At 41.0% G+C, this 15,512-nt stretch overlaps 1 protein-coding gene across 3 annotated transcripts in view; it reads right to left on the bottom strand.

Annotated features, from left to right (window-relative positions):
• The window catches only part of REPS2 (RALBP1 associated Eps domain containing 2), a 96,596-nt gene that overhangs the window by 53,433 nt on the left and 27,651 nt on the right, over positions 1–15,512 (bottom strand). For all 3 annotated transcript variants that reach the window (XM_066313925.1, XM_066313923.1, XM_066313924.1), the window contains exons 2-6: positions 8,836–8,959; positions 6,480–6,628; positions 4,835–4,958; positions 1,980–2,077; positions 133–271 (exon numbers count right to left, since the gene is read on the bottom strand). In XM_066313925.1, coding sequence (XP_066170022.1) covers positions 133–271; positions 1,980–2,077; positions 4,835–4,958; positions 6,480–6,628; positions 8,836–8,959 — 634 coding nt within the window. The remainder of the gene's footprint in view (positions 1–132; positions 272–1,979; positions 2,078–4,834; positions 4,959–6,479; positions 6,629–8,835; positions 8,960–15,512) is intronic.

Raw genomic sequence — 15,512 nt, 5'->3', positions numbered from 1 at the left:
GTCTGCCTTTAAAAACATAATCAACTCATACAAATCTGCTGCCGAAAAGAAAAAAGAATTTATTTGCTTAACACTTTTCACCTCTGAGCCTGGTCCTCCCATTCAGTGTGCACAGTGTTTGGTAAAAATTACCTGAAATAAAGGCATTGAGGTCGGGCTGCAGGGACCTGAACTGGTTAATGTAGTAATCTCGCTGCTCCTCCGTTATCCTCCAAGGGTCATCTGAGTACTGGGTGCTGCTGTCCTGCTGCTCCCGCTCCACTGAAAGAGACTGAAGGGAGGGACATTGGCACCAGCCACAAGGAGGGCACCAGAAGGGCACTGGGAACCTCAGGAAACTAGACTCACACTCTTCTATGTAGTAGAGACAAATTTTAAGGAGACAAGAAGCAGAAATGGCCACACTGATGACCATCCCACTACTTACCTGTTGAAACTGAGGGTAATATCAGGTATCTTTACCCCTGCAATTAAAGGAAGCTTTTACATGACCAATGCTCAAAGGAAAAGGAAATCTGGCTACTTCTGACCCCTAAATGTCCAAGTCATACTTTATTACTTATAGATTCATTTTGGGGGTCCTTTTTTTCTGCTGTGCATTAGAAACCTGAGCTGCACACTGACACCTCAAAGGGATGGAACCAGTAAAGGACCTAAAGCTGCATTTATGCAACTTTGTGTATGAAAATTTATCTTCACTATGAGACTACATATTTAATCTAGGAATGGTGCTGTAACTATGGAGATATTGCACTTCTGGACCCTCTGCTCACCCCAGTAACTCAGCACCCATTATGCTAAGTCAGGGAGACACATAAGCCCCTAGAGACCCCCCTCAAAACTTCTATCACTCCCCAAGGCTTAAGCAAAAATCCTCCTTTGGGTAAAAGAATATACTGGAGGAAAAGGGTATTTAATCCAATCATTTCTTTGCTCTGCCTTTGTTCTCTGATTAACTTGTTTAAGGGAGGCCTGTACCTTTTGCAGGTTATATGGAGGTATCTACATGAGGGCTGCCAGTACAGCTGGTGTCTTTGTTAAAATGGAATAAATGAGTACTCAATATTTAATATTCAATATTCAATAAATGAGTATTCAGTATTTAAGCCTGCATGTTAACAGTCTTAAAAAGGGAAGGCAAGAATGAAAAACAATCACCTGTGAAACCCTTTCTCTGACATACCAGTCTATTTCCCAAGAATCAAATGCAAAACACCAGTTCTGAAATACATCAAAAGATCCTGAAACAGGCAACATCATAAAGCTGTAAATTAATTTTCATTTCAAAGTGCTATGCAAATGCACCCAATTTCATTTCAAGTTAGAACAAATTATGTGACACTACCTGTAGATCTCTTTTGGAGGCTCAGGTGACATTTTATTGTGGGTGTGAGGTGCTAAGCACTCAGGAAAAGGTAGAGAGTTTGAGTCTTACTTATTTAGGAAAATCTCTCCCTTAAGAGAGCTTTGCTCTTCCTTAGGGCAAACTAATTGTTTGCATAATAAATGCACAGCAGGCATACTGGAACACAGGAACGATCTGCTTTTGCAACCAGCAGGAAAATACAAGACCCATTTTCATAAAAACAAACAAATGCCCAGAAATTCATATCTTTTGTTTAAGGTGTAATTTAACCAATGGGGGTGAAAAACCAAAATATGCAGAATGCTAGCCATAAATACTGTGCATGTATTGCAGATAGAAATCTAAATCAAGAAAGAATCTGTGAAATCTCATGTACTTTAAATGAAAATGTTTTACTTTGGCTTACCTTTAGTAGTTTATTTAATTTGATTATTTACTGTAATTTCTCCATCCCATCAGTTTTTTTTTCCTCATATACAAGAAAAGCACACTTCAGTCTCTAGTCTAAAAACACCATGGAGAACACTTTTCAAAGTGAGAATTTTCTGCCTTTTTTAAATTTCTCTATTGTTTTGTTAGTAGTACTACTAAAGAAAAACATGCAATTGGTTACCCGGTTAGGAGTTGAACAGGTGAGGGCAGATTTGGCTCCATAATTCCCTGAAGATGGTCCATCTTGCTGATGAGTAGAGTGTCTGACTTCATAAGGAGCTACATTAGACATTTAAAATTAAATACATAAATGTCAGGATAATAAAAAAAATACTGCTAAACTAAAGGAAATAATCAAATACCACAAGATCAAGAATGCAGCTTGTGAACATTGTATCAGAGGATCAAAGTCCATTTGGTCAAGCACCCTCCAAGTAAACCAGGTATCACAGTATTAAAGTCCATTTTGTGTTATGCAACAGAATTCCAGACACCTACTTGACTTTCCCATTGCATCATTCTTCTTCAGACAGATGTCACTTATACACTGCTAGACAACAGAAATCACTGTTCATCATGTTTAAATATACATTTATATAACCTGTCCATGCATCTATACATTTTATATACTTATAGCACAAGAATTATTTTAAGGAAGAAGAAATAATTCAACTGGGCTATAAAAAAATAAGCTTTGACAATGCTACCAAATAACAAATCATTACTTCTCCATATACTCTTCCTCTCCCTTCCCTAATTTCTGTTGAAAATCAAAAGACATGACACAACACTTTGTACTATTTGGAGTAGAGAAGAAAAGTAACAATTCCTTCTTTTGCTAAAGTCAGTCACTTAGGCTCCACTGCACCAAATATGGGCAGTGACACAACAACACATTTAGGAACAATGTTTTAAAAATAAGGCAACTATGCAAACAAAAAGGCAACTCACTTGCAAACCCTTACGCAGCTGAGAACTGCTGCCAGTCTATTTAAAGTTCACCATTACAAAGTCTACATTAGGTATAACTTAAAGACTGATGATGAAAAAGGAGTCCAAGAAATCTTAAAACTTTTTATCTCAGGAAGAGCTTAAAAATTATACCCCTAACCCCCTTTTATTCCTAAGGGGTCTTACCTTGTATTGTTATCTGTTTTATTCCTGTACAAGTCACTGCTCATTTCAGATTAAAAAAAAAAAAAAAAAAAAAAAAAAAGGAAGGTGAAAGGTGGGAAACATTTAGCTGCCCTCAGAGGGGAGATTTAAGCATGAAGCCACACGGCTGTATGCTTTGCTAGCATGAAAAACTTTCAGAACTATAAAGAAAAATATCCATAGTCATGGCTGCAGTGCAAAGGGCTGCCCTTGACAACACCCTGTCCAGCTTCAGGGTCAGGTCTGCAGTACAGCCCAGCCCAGCCAGCCCAGGGCAGGGGCACAGGCACCTCCTCCACATGCACTACACACAGCTGCCCTTTGGAGTCCTCTGCAGGAAACTGGTCTTCATCTCAAAGGCCAGGAAGAACCAACAGGTCTTGCATTAGGCCTGGCATGTGGTACAGCATGGGTCATAAAATGTTAACTGCTCACTGCCATTGAGAATTTGGCTGAAGTATCCCCAGTGGGATTAAAATAGGAGAGATTCTTTTTCTGGAAAATAGGAAAAATTGCTTTCTGAAAAATAGCCGTTGTTCTGCATCTCTAAGATTTTACTACCTTAGAAATTTGAGCAGTTAGATAATTAATTTTGGAAGATGTTGACAGCTGGACTGGATGCTGCTGTCCCTGGTCATTCTGCATAGCTGCTGAGTCCATGAGAAATTTTACAGAAGTTACATTTGCAACCAAATTCAGAAGGAAAAAAAAACCCCAACACCCCAAATGCTCCCACATAGCACTGACAGATCTGGGACAGAGAGGCAGAAAAGAGCAGAGCACCCGACACATACGTGGTCAGCCAGTCCCAGTGGACACCCTTGCCCAGCTCTCCACAGCACAGGCTCTCTGCCACGTGTCCTCTTCACTGGGGCAGAACATGCATTGTACCAGAAAACAACTGCACTACTTCTTTCAGAATCAATCCCACCTCTGAACAAGCTGCAGTCTACCTACACTGCAGGGGAATGCCTGTGACTCAGTAGTGGTACAATTTTCAGGTGGAGGCCACTTTACAGTGTCAAACATATTCTTATGACAGCTGTGCTGAGTTTCAACATGTTGAACGCTCTTTTGTCACTCATTTGTAAATAAGGACAAAAGGTGAAGGACTAGCATGCTTCAATCTTCACTCACTGCAAACATACTAACGTAAAGCAGGAGGGATCATGGTATACACCAATGCCTCCTATTGCCACCAATTTGGTCACCACACATTGCAATTATGAGAGCACAGGTGCTTTACTATTAACAGGAACCTGTAAAGCCATAGTTAAACTGGTTTCTGCCCCATTAGCCTCTTATTAACACCTGAGTGTTTTCCCACCTACTCCAATAGCATCAAAATGAAGGACAGAACATCTATGCAGTGCCTTGTTTTTGTCTGAATTGCCTAAGTTACACTGTGGGACTGCATTTATACTCTCATCCTATTATTATCTCTATTACAAAACCAGAGATATTATTATCCATTCCTGCAAAGGAAGATTCACTTCCAATCTGAAAATTAATATGCTGCAACTGAAATCGGGAGCAGGCTTTTCTTCTCCTCTAATGAAATCAAAACCATCATGCACTCTGACAATACTTTTCAGGCTCTCTGCCACTGGGATATATTGCAGAGCCTCATCAGAGATTAGGTATTAACATTTGTGAGCAGTCACACATAAATCTAATTTAATAGAAAGTGAATAGGAAGACAGGATTGAACAGTCAAAATAAATTGATCAAATCATTTTCCAAAACACGAGTCTAATTGAATCATAAAATCATTAGGCTGATTGTCACTAGCATTTAGAATTTGGATACTTCTGATAAGGAGGAAAAACAAAAAAAAGAAAACCTATTTGAATACAATGTGCATTGCCATTTTTATCCTACCTCCATGCTGCTGTTCCAGCCCACTTCTTCCTTTACCATATCCATAACTTAAGGGTGTTCTCTGGTAAGTAGATGGAGAAGCAGGAGGTGAGCATATTGGAGACATCGGAGGAGATTTGGGTTCCTATTTCAAAAACACATCAACACAAAACACAATTCTGAGACAAAAATTTAAGAAACAACCAAGTAATGCTGCAAAGTGGTCCAAGTGCATACAACATAGTGGACAAACAAGAAAAAGACACTGCAGCATCCTCAGGCCCTTTATTTCCAACAAAAGGCTTAAAACAGACAAGTCAGGATTTGGTACTGAGCCTTTGATGGATAAAGCATGGCAGTGCTATAACAAAGCTTTACAATGGTCAGCTCAATGTATTTTACTTCCAAAGATGCCTGAAGTAGTATATGTAGAAGGCTCGATGTGATTGGATATCTTTGAATTTACATAATGTGAGTGCGTTCTCTGTGGAAAATCATTTTTCACACACAAAAAAGTACAAAAAATTAAAATACAAGTCTAGATCAGTATTTTAAACACTGTGGATTTGTAAGTATCATTGGGTAACTATCCCAAAGCTTTCTCTTTCCTTTGATTTACTGAGATTGCTTGAGAAATGGATGTAGGCCTGAAAGTTTTACTGAATAAAGAGGAAAATATAACACAACACAGATAATCCAGGGAGCCAGGGGTTTGAGAGCACTGTTCTGCATCAGTGTTAGTACACAGAGGACAGGCATACATGCATGCCTCTTCTCCCTCATCCTGTTATTCCACCTGTGTATCTTGTCATCAGCTCAGTCCTGCTGGTTGACCTCAGGCTGGGAATGCCGTTACTGACGCCAACGCAGCCGGTGATGAACATGGGCACGTGTTTGGGGAAGATAAAAGTGCTTCCACCAGGCACTTACAACATGACCTGACATGGTACCAGAGGAGAAGGTGTCAAGCCTGGGGAAAATTATGCAAATCAGTGTTTATGAAATCTATTCAGCACTATGAAGCTTCTTGTATCTGAACAAGCGCTTTCTGCTCTCCTAAATACAGATAATCCGAATGTCCCTTGGATGCTTCAGTAAATTGGCATCTCAGAACAACAGATGCTGGGACAATATTTCACTCAGGAGAAAAAAAAAAAAAAAAAAAAAAGGCAGATGTCTTCTGGACTATTCCTTGGGGAGATAAAAATGAAATAAAACTTGGGGGCCTTACCCCACCCAAAAATAGTGGCTCATGACTGAACAGTCCACCTCCAACTGAGAATTTCTAGAGGGACCAAGGACCATTAGTGCATTACCATACTGGCCATGGGAAATCACTCACTTTCCAGTTCTGTTTCACAGACAGATTTCTATTTGCTGCTTTTCCCACTTCCTCTCCAAGAAACAGTGCTGGATTAAGTAAGAGGAAAACACTGAAAGAACTTACACAGAATATGACAGAGCTGACAGCTTTATACAAGCTCATATAGAGAATTTTCTTCAGGGAAGCAACTGGGATGCATCAAAACCAGAACGCAGGCATGATGGGGATTATTTGCACATCAGGAGCTTATCTCCTGCCTAGTATTGGAAAATTGAGTAAGCCCCTGTAAGTGTAACCATTTACAGGACTGGATCCAAAGGAGGATGCATGTTGTCCTGTTACCTGCTTGTCCCCTTCGTCTGTTCTTTTGTAGGAATTTTTTTCCAAAGTTGCATGTGGAACCTGAAATTTAACTCCATGGAATTCTGCTGGAGTCCCATAACGTACTTCAGTGTCATTTTTCAGCGCCATAAATCGTGGTAGAGGCAATTCTTTATTAAGAGAGAGAAAAATTCAATTAAGACTACAGAACACAAGAAGCACTTTACAAGAAGCAGTATCATCTTGTAAAACTAATGAAAAGTTTATCTGTAAAAAGACTGCTAGTTATATTTTGTAACATTTTTAAGTGTGGGACTCCTTTGATTATTTTATGTCTTAATAAAAATGTGAATGTTACACAAAGCTACATTCACTAGCTTAATATATAATCTCTCCATGCAAAGAGAAAGAAATAAGCCTTGTGCATGCTATTAAAGCAAGGAGCAAACTCATTTCCTGCCTTCAAAACCTTGCCTGTAATGAAAAGAACAGTTTTCCACAGAAACTGTGGGATGGAAAAATTAATCAGTCAGAATCACAGTATCCTCAATGCTGCCATCATAAAAAGAACAAATCAAAAATTGTAGGGTTCAGAGATCACACCAAGGCCTAGAGAGACAGCTGTGTCAAAAGGTCTCATGTTGCATCTGCTGTGCTGAGCAAGAGACTGACACTTTGTCACTCTTTAAGACGATTCCCAATTATTTTGCAGAAGTACCATTTATTTTTGTGCACAGTCACACTAAAAGATCAATACAATTAAAGTTAACAGAATGCTCAACACCAAACAAAGCCATTCATCCATCACCTCTGTAATCTTTTACACTTAATAGTTACAACCACGAAAAAAATCAATCAGTTGGAATTTGGTACATGCTATTCACTCCACTCTAAATGTGCTCATATATTTTCTCGAGAAAATGTAATTAGCACTGGAAGAAGTTTTATGGAAATTTTACTGAAGCAGTAAGTAAGCATGGTATCAATACAAGGACTGCAAGTACCTGATTTCACTCAAACTTGTGGATTATTTGCATATGTTGGATTCCTAAATCATACAGAATAAGCCTCAGGTTTCTAGTTCAGTTTGTTGAGGGGTTCTTTTGTTTGTTTATTTTGGGTTTTTTTGTTTGTTGGTTGGTTTGTTGTTTTTTTTTTTTTTAAATTAGCATCTTTAAAAAGGACAGCAAGGCAAGAGAGACTGCACTAGCTGTCTGTAAGGAAAACTGACAGACAAATCCACCTCTCCATCCTTGGCTCAAACGCCTGCTCCAGCAAGGCACTGAACAGAACTGTGCCAGCTGCATCTGATCCCCTCCAGTTGGTCAGGAGGACCACAGGAGCTCACAGAGGTCATCATGTGCTTCCCATTCTGGCCTTCCCTCCTTAGGTTTGGGCAGACCTAGGAGCCCCCGCCCTGTGCCTTGCAACGCACATGAATTTGACATTTCATGTCCCTTATCAGGGACAGCAGAGCAGAAGCTGTGCTGGGAGCAGTGACCTGATTGCAGAGCTGTGGGTAGGTGCTGCCTTTCCAGCCTTCTCTCTGATCTTGCAGCTGGCTGCATTGCTCCTCCAGAGGGATGATGCAAACACAGCCTCAGGGCATGGCTTGAACGCCCACCCAGAATATGGGAGCTAAGGGTACAGACCTGCTCAAGCTGAAGCAAAAAGCCCTATGTTTTGAGCCTTGCTGAGGCAGTGTGCATCACTGAAGCAAGAACACTGAGTTCCTTCCAAGTTGCTATCAAGGTTTCACAGCTGAGCTGAAAGGGACCTGCTTTCCCTCTTCATCACTTGAGTTAGATAAGACTCTTCCAAGAAACTTTCTTCTCCACCAAAAAACGGTACATTTAATATTACTGTCAATTCATTGCAAAGAATAAAGTGGTTGTAAAATATATCTAATACACATTTTCATACCTATTCATGGTAAGCACTATGATTTTATTTCCACTACCCATTTATTTCAGCAGGATTATTTGCTAAAGCAGATGAGTGTTACAATCTGCCCCGCACAGAGGGACTCCCTGACCTGCCCATGTCCCCCACAATGTGCCTCCACCCAAAGCAGCTATCAGCTCTCACTCTGGACAGCTGTCAAGATCAGAGGCTGAAGGTGAGAGAGAAATGCATCTCCTGCATTGTAATGCCTTTTCCAGAGGGGAATGTCATCTCAGATCTCCCATATCTGTAATTCTCTGCAATTTTCCACCACTCACTTAGAGCATGTAACATTACCTTCCACTCTTTCTCTGCTCCTTAAAATTCTTCATAGAAACATAAGAAGAAAGAATTTACCACCATAGAGAGCTGACAAGCATTAAAGAAAGTGAGAAAAAAGTGCATAGCACTGCAAGCAAAATTTGCTACTTACCATTCTTAATGCTCTCAATCCGTACTGGGAACCCTGACTGTGCTGCTGCAATTAACTTCAAAGCAATATAAAATTGAGCAGGACCAAAATAACCCACACGCTTGGCTCCACAAACTTCTGTAATCTAAGAGAGAAGAGACACATTGGTTAAATGCCTTTCACTCTTCCAGGAGATGTCAACATCTCCACACAAAGACAAAATGCTTGTTGTATTTGAAGTTTTCTACTGCACGTATTTGCTTCAACTCAGAACATTAGTAGTACACCAGAGACAGGTTGGTAGTTGTTACACTTTTCAAAAGCACTACTGGGTTAACACTGCTATCCTAAAACAAGTTATGGGTTTTCACACTATGTAAGATTTTAACAGCAGGGGAAATTAGAAGTTCTTAAGTACCCTGTCCAGTAAAACATTGCCACCAAAGAAGCTGTGATGTCTTTAGAAGGTTATACTTAATATTAGCCCTAACAACAACAGTTCAGATAATTACCATAACTGGAACATAAACACAACAAAAGACACCAGCACATCACTTGAGCAAAGACTTAATTTTTTGTGCGAAAAATTAACATGGTATCAGCACCGAAGTTTAAATTCTATGTATACGTTATTTGCTTCACTCTGCCGCTTTTATGAAGCAAAGAGCACCATGTTCACACACTCAGACAATGCCTAAACAAGCAGTAGGTATCAGCAGGTTTTAAGCACAGGCGCCCATTTTCCCATGCCTGGAGCTCCCAGATGTTCACAAACAAAACTCAGACAGGCATTGGAGTTAGAACAAAACTCAATTTGCCCCAGACATAAGAGGAAATCTCAAATTATTTTCATGAAAATACACCTAGATTAGCAATGTCTACTGGCTGGCAAGGTGCAGCCTCTGTGACAGTTCTCCATGGGCAAGAGTTGTTTCTGGAAAACCATGTCCGGATTGGCTCCCACGCTACAACAGCATGGCAGAAAGTATTAAGTTGCATATAAGCAAATAGCACAAATGAATAGTCTACTTCTTCTGATTTATTTGTATATGTATATATACACGTGTCTACACAGTGGCAAAATGTCAGGTCAAACAATTACTGAAAAAAATCTGATATTTTGGAATGGTAATTCTTACTAATCAAAGAATTGTTTTCAAGCAAACCCTTTCTTCTCTGGATGTGGCTACTGCTTTGACTGAATGGGCTCTGCCTATTTTCTCTTCCTACAAGTTTCAGACTTGGTCACAAAACACATCAAATAGTTTTTTTCCTCTTACTGCTTGATGAAAAGTGAGACTGAGTCTCTGTGGAACAACAGCTTCAATTAACCAGAAGCATTTGTCATTCTCTTTCCTCTACTTTTTTCTCTGTTGATGTGGCCTATTTTATTCCACCCTCTCCTCTATCACTGGCCTCACTCCTTTCATTTTCCAGTGGGAAAGCCAGGAACTTGGGATGCGCCCAAGGTGGATGACTGGGCATATCCTTGCTACCATATCTGAGCTCCAAAGCAGGGTTCTCCCCCTTGGTCCTGGATGCTCCCAATTCACTGAGTCCCACTGCCCACACCACTCACTCCTGCACTGTCATTCCCCAGCCAGCAGCCCTGGCTCTGCCTGCTGCAGTGGTGTGGAGCACAGATGACTGCACTGGATCATGGACATGGAACATGCACAGCAGCTGCACTTCGGACTGCTCCTTGTGGCCAAAACCTCCCAGGCATGCCAGCATCCAGCAGCTTTGGGGACAATGCTGCTGTGGCAGGTATGTGAGAAGCCACCAGCTTATCCAACAGCCTGGAGAGAAGCGGATGAAGAAGGGGCACAGTCAAGCTGAAATTCAGTCTGGGTTCACAGCTCTGGCCTGTAATGGGAGATGTGTGTAAAAAAATACCAGGACTGAACAGGGCAGTTGGCAAAAGCTGGGACCCACCAGCAGCCAGGCCCTCCCATGGAGGCTGTGGGTGCTCAGCTGCTGTGTGACCCACGGCAGTGCCTGGGATGGCTCCTGCTGTGGGGCAGACACGGCAAACAAAGTCCCTGGGTGTGCCTATAGGGTGTACCCTATAGGGGCCCTCCTCCTCTTGGGCTCTTTTCCTGCCATGGCTAGACTTCCTGCCCTATGCTCACTGACATGGAGCAAGTGTGTTGCCATGATGTGTTTCCTCTTGCTGGCTGCTGGAAAAAGGCAATACTGAGCAGCCGGGACTTCCACAGAGATGCTACTATCTTCCTGAAGAGTTCATTTTCCATATATTTTCTATATTTTGAAATATTGAGGTTGTTGAGTGCTGCAAATGCTCTGCTTGCTCCTCATATGGAAACATCAACGTTTTATTCTGAACAAGCAGACTAAAAATTTTTATCAAGGACATCTCATCCCTCAAAAATACAGTGATGTTTCTCAAGCACACTTAGAGCAAACCAACCAGACTGCCTCTCTGTAATTTTGTTTTTTGATGATAACAGAAATAAATTTTGTAGATAGAAGCTTCTCTGTTATACATCCAACCAGACTCTGAATTCTTTGTTAATAGTCAATAGCAAAAGATGGAAGCTGACAGAGTAGTGAAACTTGTTACACTATTAATTGTGGCTATTTACACAGATTAATTGCAAGTACAGCTACTCTCATCAGGTTCCTTGTCCAGTTAAAGAAGAGGGCCTTGGGTTCCTTCCAGTCAGTATTTCATACTATCTGCCTCAGAACCCTGCTTAGAGGTGCCAACAGAGCAGCCCCTCTCTCCAGCAACCACACAAGTTGGTAGCAGATTAGCCTTTATCCAAAAGTAAATCCTCAGAACATGCTGCCTGCTCAAATTTCCACAGCAGCTTAAATTGAACACTGCATTATTTTTTTGTTTCCTGGTTTTACCTTTCACAGGGTCAGTGCACACAGCTTTTTGATGGGCAGATTACGCTTCATGATACGCAATTCTGAAATTAGGCTAGTTTGTGTAAATACACTATTAGGAGTCTCCCAAGGTCCATCCAAGTTAAAGGCACTGCATATGAATGTGATATGCTAATTTATCATTTAAATCCTTGAACCTTGTCAGTTTGGGCTACATGCTTTTTAGCAAGCCACCAAGGAAAGAACTGGTATTTTCTGCTTCTGCACTGCTAAATAGAGGCACATGTATAAATCAAAACAACTTGCATGCCTTGATACTTCAAGGGATTAAAATACAGAACTATTGACTGTCCATTTATATTACAATTTTTCCTTTAATTCTCCAGCAGAAAACTGTAATCCCTCAGTGACAGCAAAATATTGAAGGAAAATGTAATGAAAAATATTTTGGAAATCGTTTTTCATGGTGGTGGGTTACAGATGATGCTTTCCAAATCTAACCTCAGGATGATGAACAGTTAGTCCAAAATCACACAGAATCACTGAATGACTGGGGTTGGAAGTGACCTCTGGATATCCTCAAGTCAAATCTCCTTGCTCAGGAGATCACAATCACCTCGAGCTGGTTGTACAGGATTGCAGACAGGAAGGTTTCAAAAATGTCCAGAAAAGGAGAATGTGCCATTCTCACAATAAAGAAGTTTTCCTCATATTCAGAAGGAAATCCTTGTGTTTTCCTTTGTGCCTGTTGCCCTTGTCCTGTTACTAGGCACCACCAAGAAACCTGGCTCCATCCTTTTGACACTTCCCTATGGCAAAGCATCTCCCACCCCCGAGTGGGCATCTCTGTAATAAAGAAAGGGGTTTCACTTTACCTTTAGACATTTTAGGAAGTTTAACTAGAAAGTCCTGTGTTTTTCTCATTGCAATTGGCTCAACACCAGCACAGGAGCATGGATTGGGCTCCGAGAGTGTAACTCAAAGCCTGTTGTTAATTTCACTGGGCCAAGAGCCAAATTGTCCCTCCTAAAATATTCAGTATTTAGGAAGAAGCTCAAAAGAAATAAGAAGCGTTTTGGAGTGTTTCTAGAAGGGCATCAGAGGTTCTCAGACACCTGTGTGCAGCTTTTCTTTTGTTTTCTGTAACATTTGTTATTTTGTTATTTTTCATATTAAGCCTTTTACTTTACAAAACACCTCTGAAGAGCAGTCTCCCTAAAATTATTTTAAGCCAATCTGCAAGGGCTGGACCCTCGGAGATTGATACATTTACACATGGTTTATAAGACTCTGGCCACGTGTTAATCTATATCACCTCCCTTCAGAGACTTACATCCATTGACAAAATCCCCTCTCCATCTTCCTCAGACTAAACAGGTCCAGGTCCCTCAGTCCCCTCCTAAGAGATGCTCCAGTCCCCTGGTCATCTTTGGAGCAGTGATGCTTGAACTTCAACCACTTGGACCCATCCCATACCTTCTAGACCCCTAACCCGTGGGATTCCTCCAAGCAGATCCTTGAAGAGGATATCTCTCTTGAAGTTATAGACTTCTCTGAAGTCTCTCAAAGTTATCTCTCTTGAAATCCAGGGCCAAGACCCTACTTTTTGCCCTGTTTCCTCCGCACAGGTCCTTGAGCTCCACCATGTCATGGTCACTGCAGCCAAGGCTGCCTGAGCCTTCACATCCCAAACCAGTCCTTCTTTCTTCATTAGTACAAGGTGTAGCACCACCCCTCTCCACGCTGGCTCCTCCACCACCTGTATCAAAAACTGATCTCCAGCGCTCTGCAGGACACCCCTGGACCGTGTGCCCAGCTCTGCTGTCTTTCCAGCAGATACCAGAGTGGTTGAAGAAGGTGCTGAAGGCTTGTGATCATGAGGGTACTTCCAGCTGTCTGTAGAAGACCTCATCAACTACTTCTCCTGATCAGGTGGCCTGCAGCAATATTCCAGTCACGGAAAATTGCCCTGTTCAATGGTTTGTGAGGCAAGAACACTGCTGAGTAGACAGTGGGATTTCAGCAGGTAGCCTCAACACACTTGCTCTATAGAGGAATCACACCACGTTCTCTACCAAGCACCCAATAAGAAGGGGAGAAAGAGCAAGATCTATAAGCCTGCACACCTTCTGACAGATCAGAAGTTTTTCTAGGGTTGTAAAAATACATACTTTTTAGTAAGCATTAAAAAACAAATCTCCAATTCATAAACATTAAAATCTGAGATGTATCTATAAGCTCCTCAGAAGAGCTGCTGTTTGAAAACACTGTGCTCCATCCAAACTTCTAATAGAAAAGCTCTACATCTTCAGGTACTGGAACACAGAGCAGATTTTTGTATTTTTTTTATCCACTCACTGCTCTGCTCTATTGGCTGACAGCAAGTGTTATTTTTATAATTGCTCCTTGAAGACATCCCATATGAAGCAACTTTTCCCAGCACAATCTGACATTGTTCCAGCTCTCCCCAGTTCTCTCCAAACAAGTTTCCACTGCAGTCTCCAAGAGCACTGACCTCGCAAACACACTGGGCAGGTCTAATTTAGATTGCAAGAACTAAACTTCAGAAACTGAATATGAGCTGAGAGCTGAAGTTTGTTTTCCGTAAGTAGAAAAAGGAGTATAATCAGAAATAATTATACCCTAATCCTATGGACAGGCTGAAATGGTCATCCTGGAGCCTCAAGGCAAAAGTGTACCCAGGACTTTTGCTTTTTCATTTAGCTGCTGTGGCATCCTCTGCGTCAGGCTGGCACACAATTTTTGTTTTCTGTCACCCTGCTGCTACCTGTCACATAGATGGTCACTGCTTGTCATTGGTGGGCAAATCCAGCTCAAAGGTGCTCACACCTCCACGTGGGCTGTGGGATCCTGCGAGAGCACGTGTGAGCTGAATGAGTCACCTCATTCAGAGAGAAAAATAAGGTGACCATCACTGGCTCCTATGTTAAAGGAAATTTTCTCATTAAAATATCCATCTCAGCACAACCCCAGAATGCACACCTATTTCACTTGTCCTCGCTCAATCTATAATGAGGTAGAATTATTTTCCAGTTTATCAACTGCCTCTGAATTTTAGCTTCTGCCACTACCCAATGCACCCAGTGCTCTCCTGAGGACAACCAACTATGATGCCACTGCTCAGACCTCAACCACAGAGTGACCTCAGGCTCCCTTCTGGGTCAATCAGCTGCATATAATAGTTTCAAAGACAAATATTTGCAGCAGTGGCTTATCAACAGCTTATCTCAAAATTGTGTCATGCATCTGACCCACTTTACCCTTTTTTTTTTTTTTTTTTTTTTTTTTTTTAATTTGTGTTTACAGACTCTTTGATCTGCTTGTTACAGACAAGTTTCGCTACATTCTTAAACAGGTATTTCTCTCTCAACAGATCATTGTTCAGACATTTGTAATACTACTAGGAGCCCAGGCTGCATATCTATGTCTTCAATATTTAAAGCAAAGTAAGAAACAACACATCAAAGATTACTGACTGGGAAGGCAACAGGAATATGCTGGGGCATTATACTCACAGATGTACATAGGAAGAGGCTCTGCCGTGGATTAGGTCCTTTACCTCTGCTCCATCATATCAGTGGTATTTCTGTAACTATTTATTTTATTCTGTCATCTTGTCTTTTAAAAACAGATGCTTTACCTATTTTAGATTTTTTTTTAAACATCACCTGAAATGTTTACTAAAATTCAAGCTATTTTGAGCAAGCAGGGTTCCAATATTTAAAACAGCTTAGTTTATAGCACAGAAGACAACACATACACAGTATATTTTTAAAGAGGTAACTATAACATATTTTCATGGTTTAAGCTCTGCATGATCA

The sequence above is a fragment of the Sylvia atricapilla genome, chromosome 2 (assembly GCF_009819655.1).
Source record: "Sylvia atricapilla isolate bSylAtr1 chromosome 2, bSylAtr1.pri, whole genome shotgun sequence".
NCBI classification, from domain to species: Eukaryota; Metazoa; Chordata; class Aves; order Passeriformes; family Sylviidae; genus Sylvia; species Sylvia atricapilla.
This window is presented reverse-complemented; position numbering and strand designations above follow the sequence as displayed.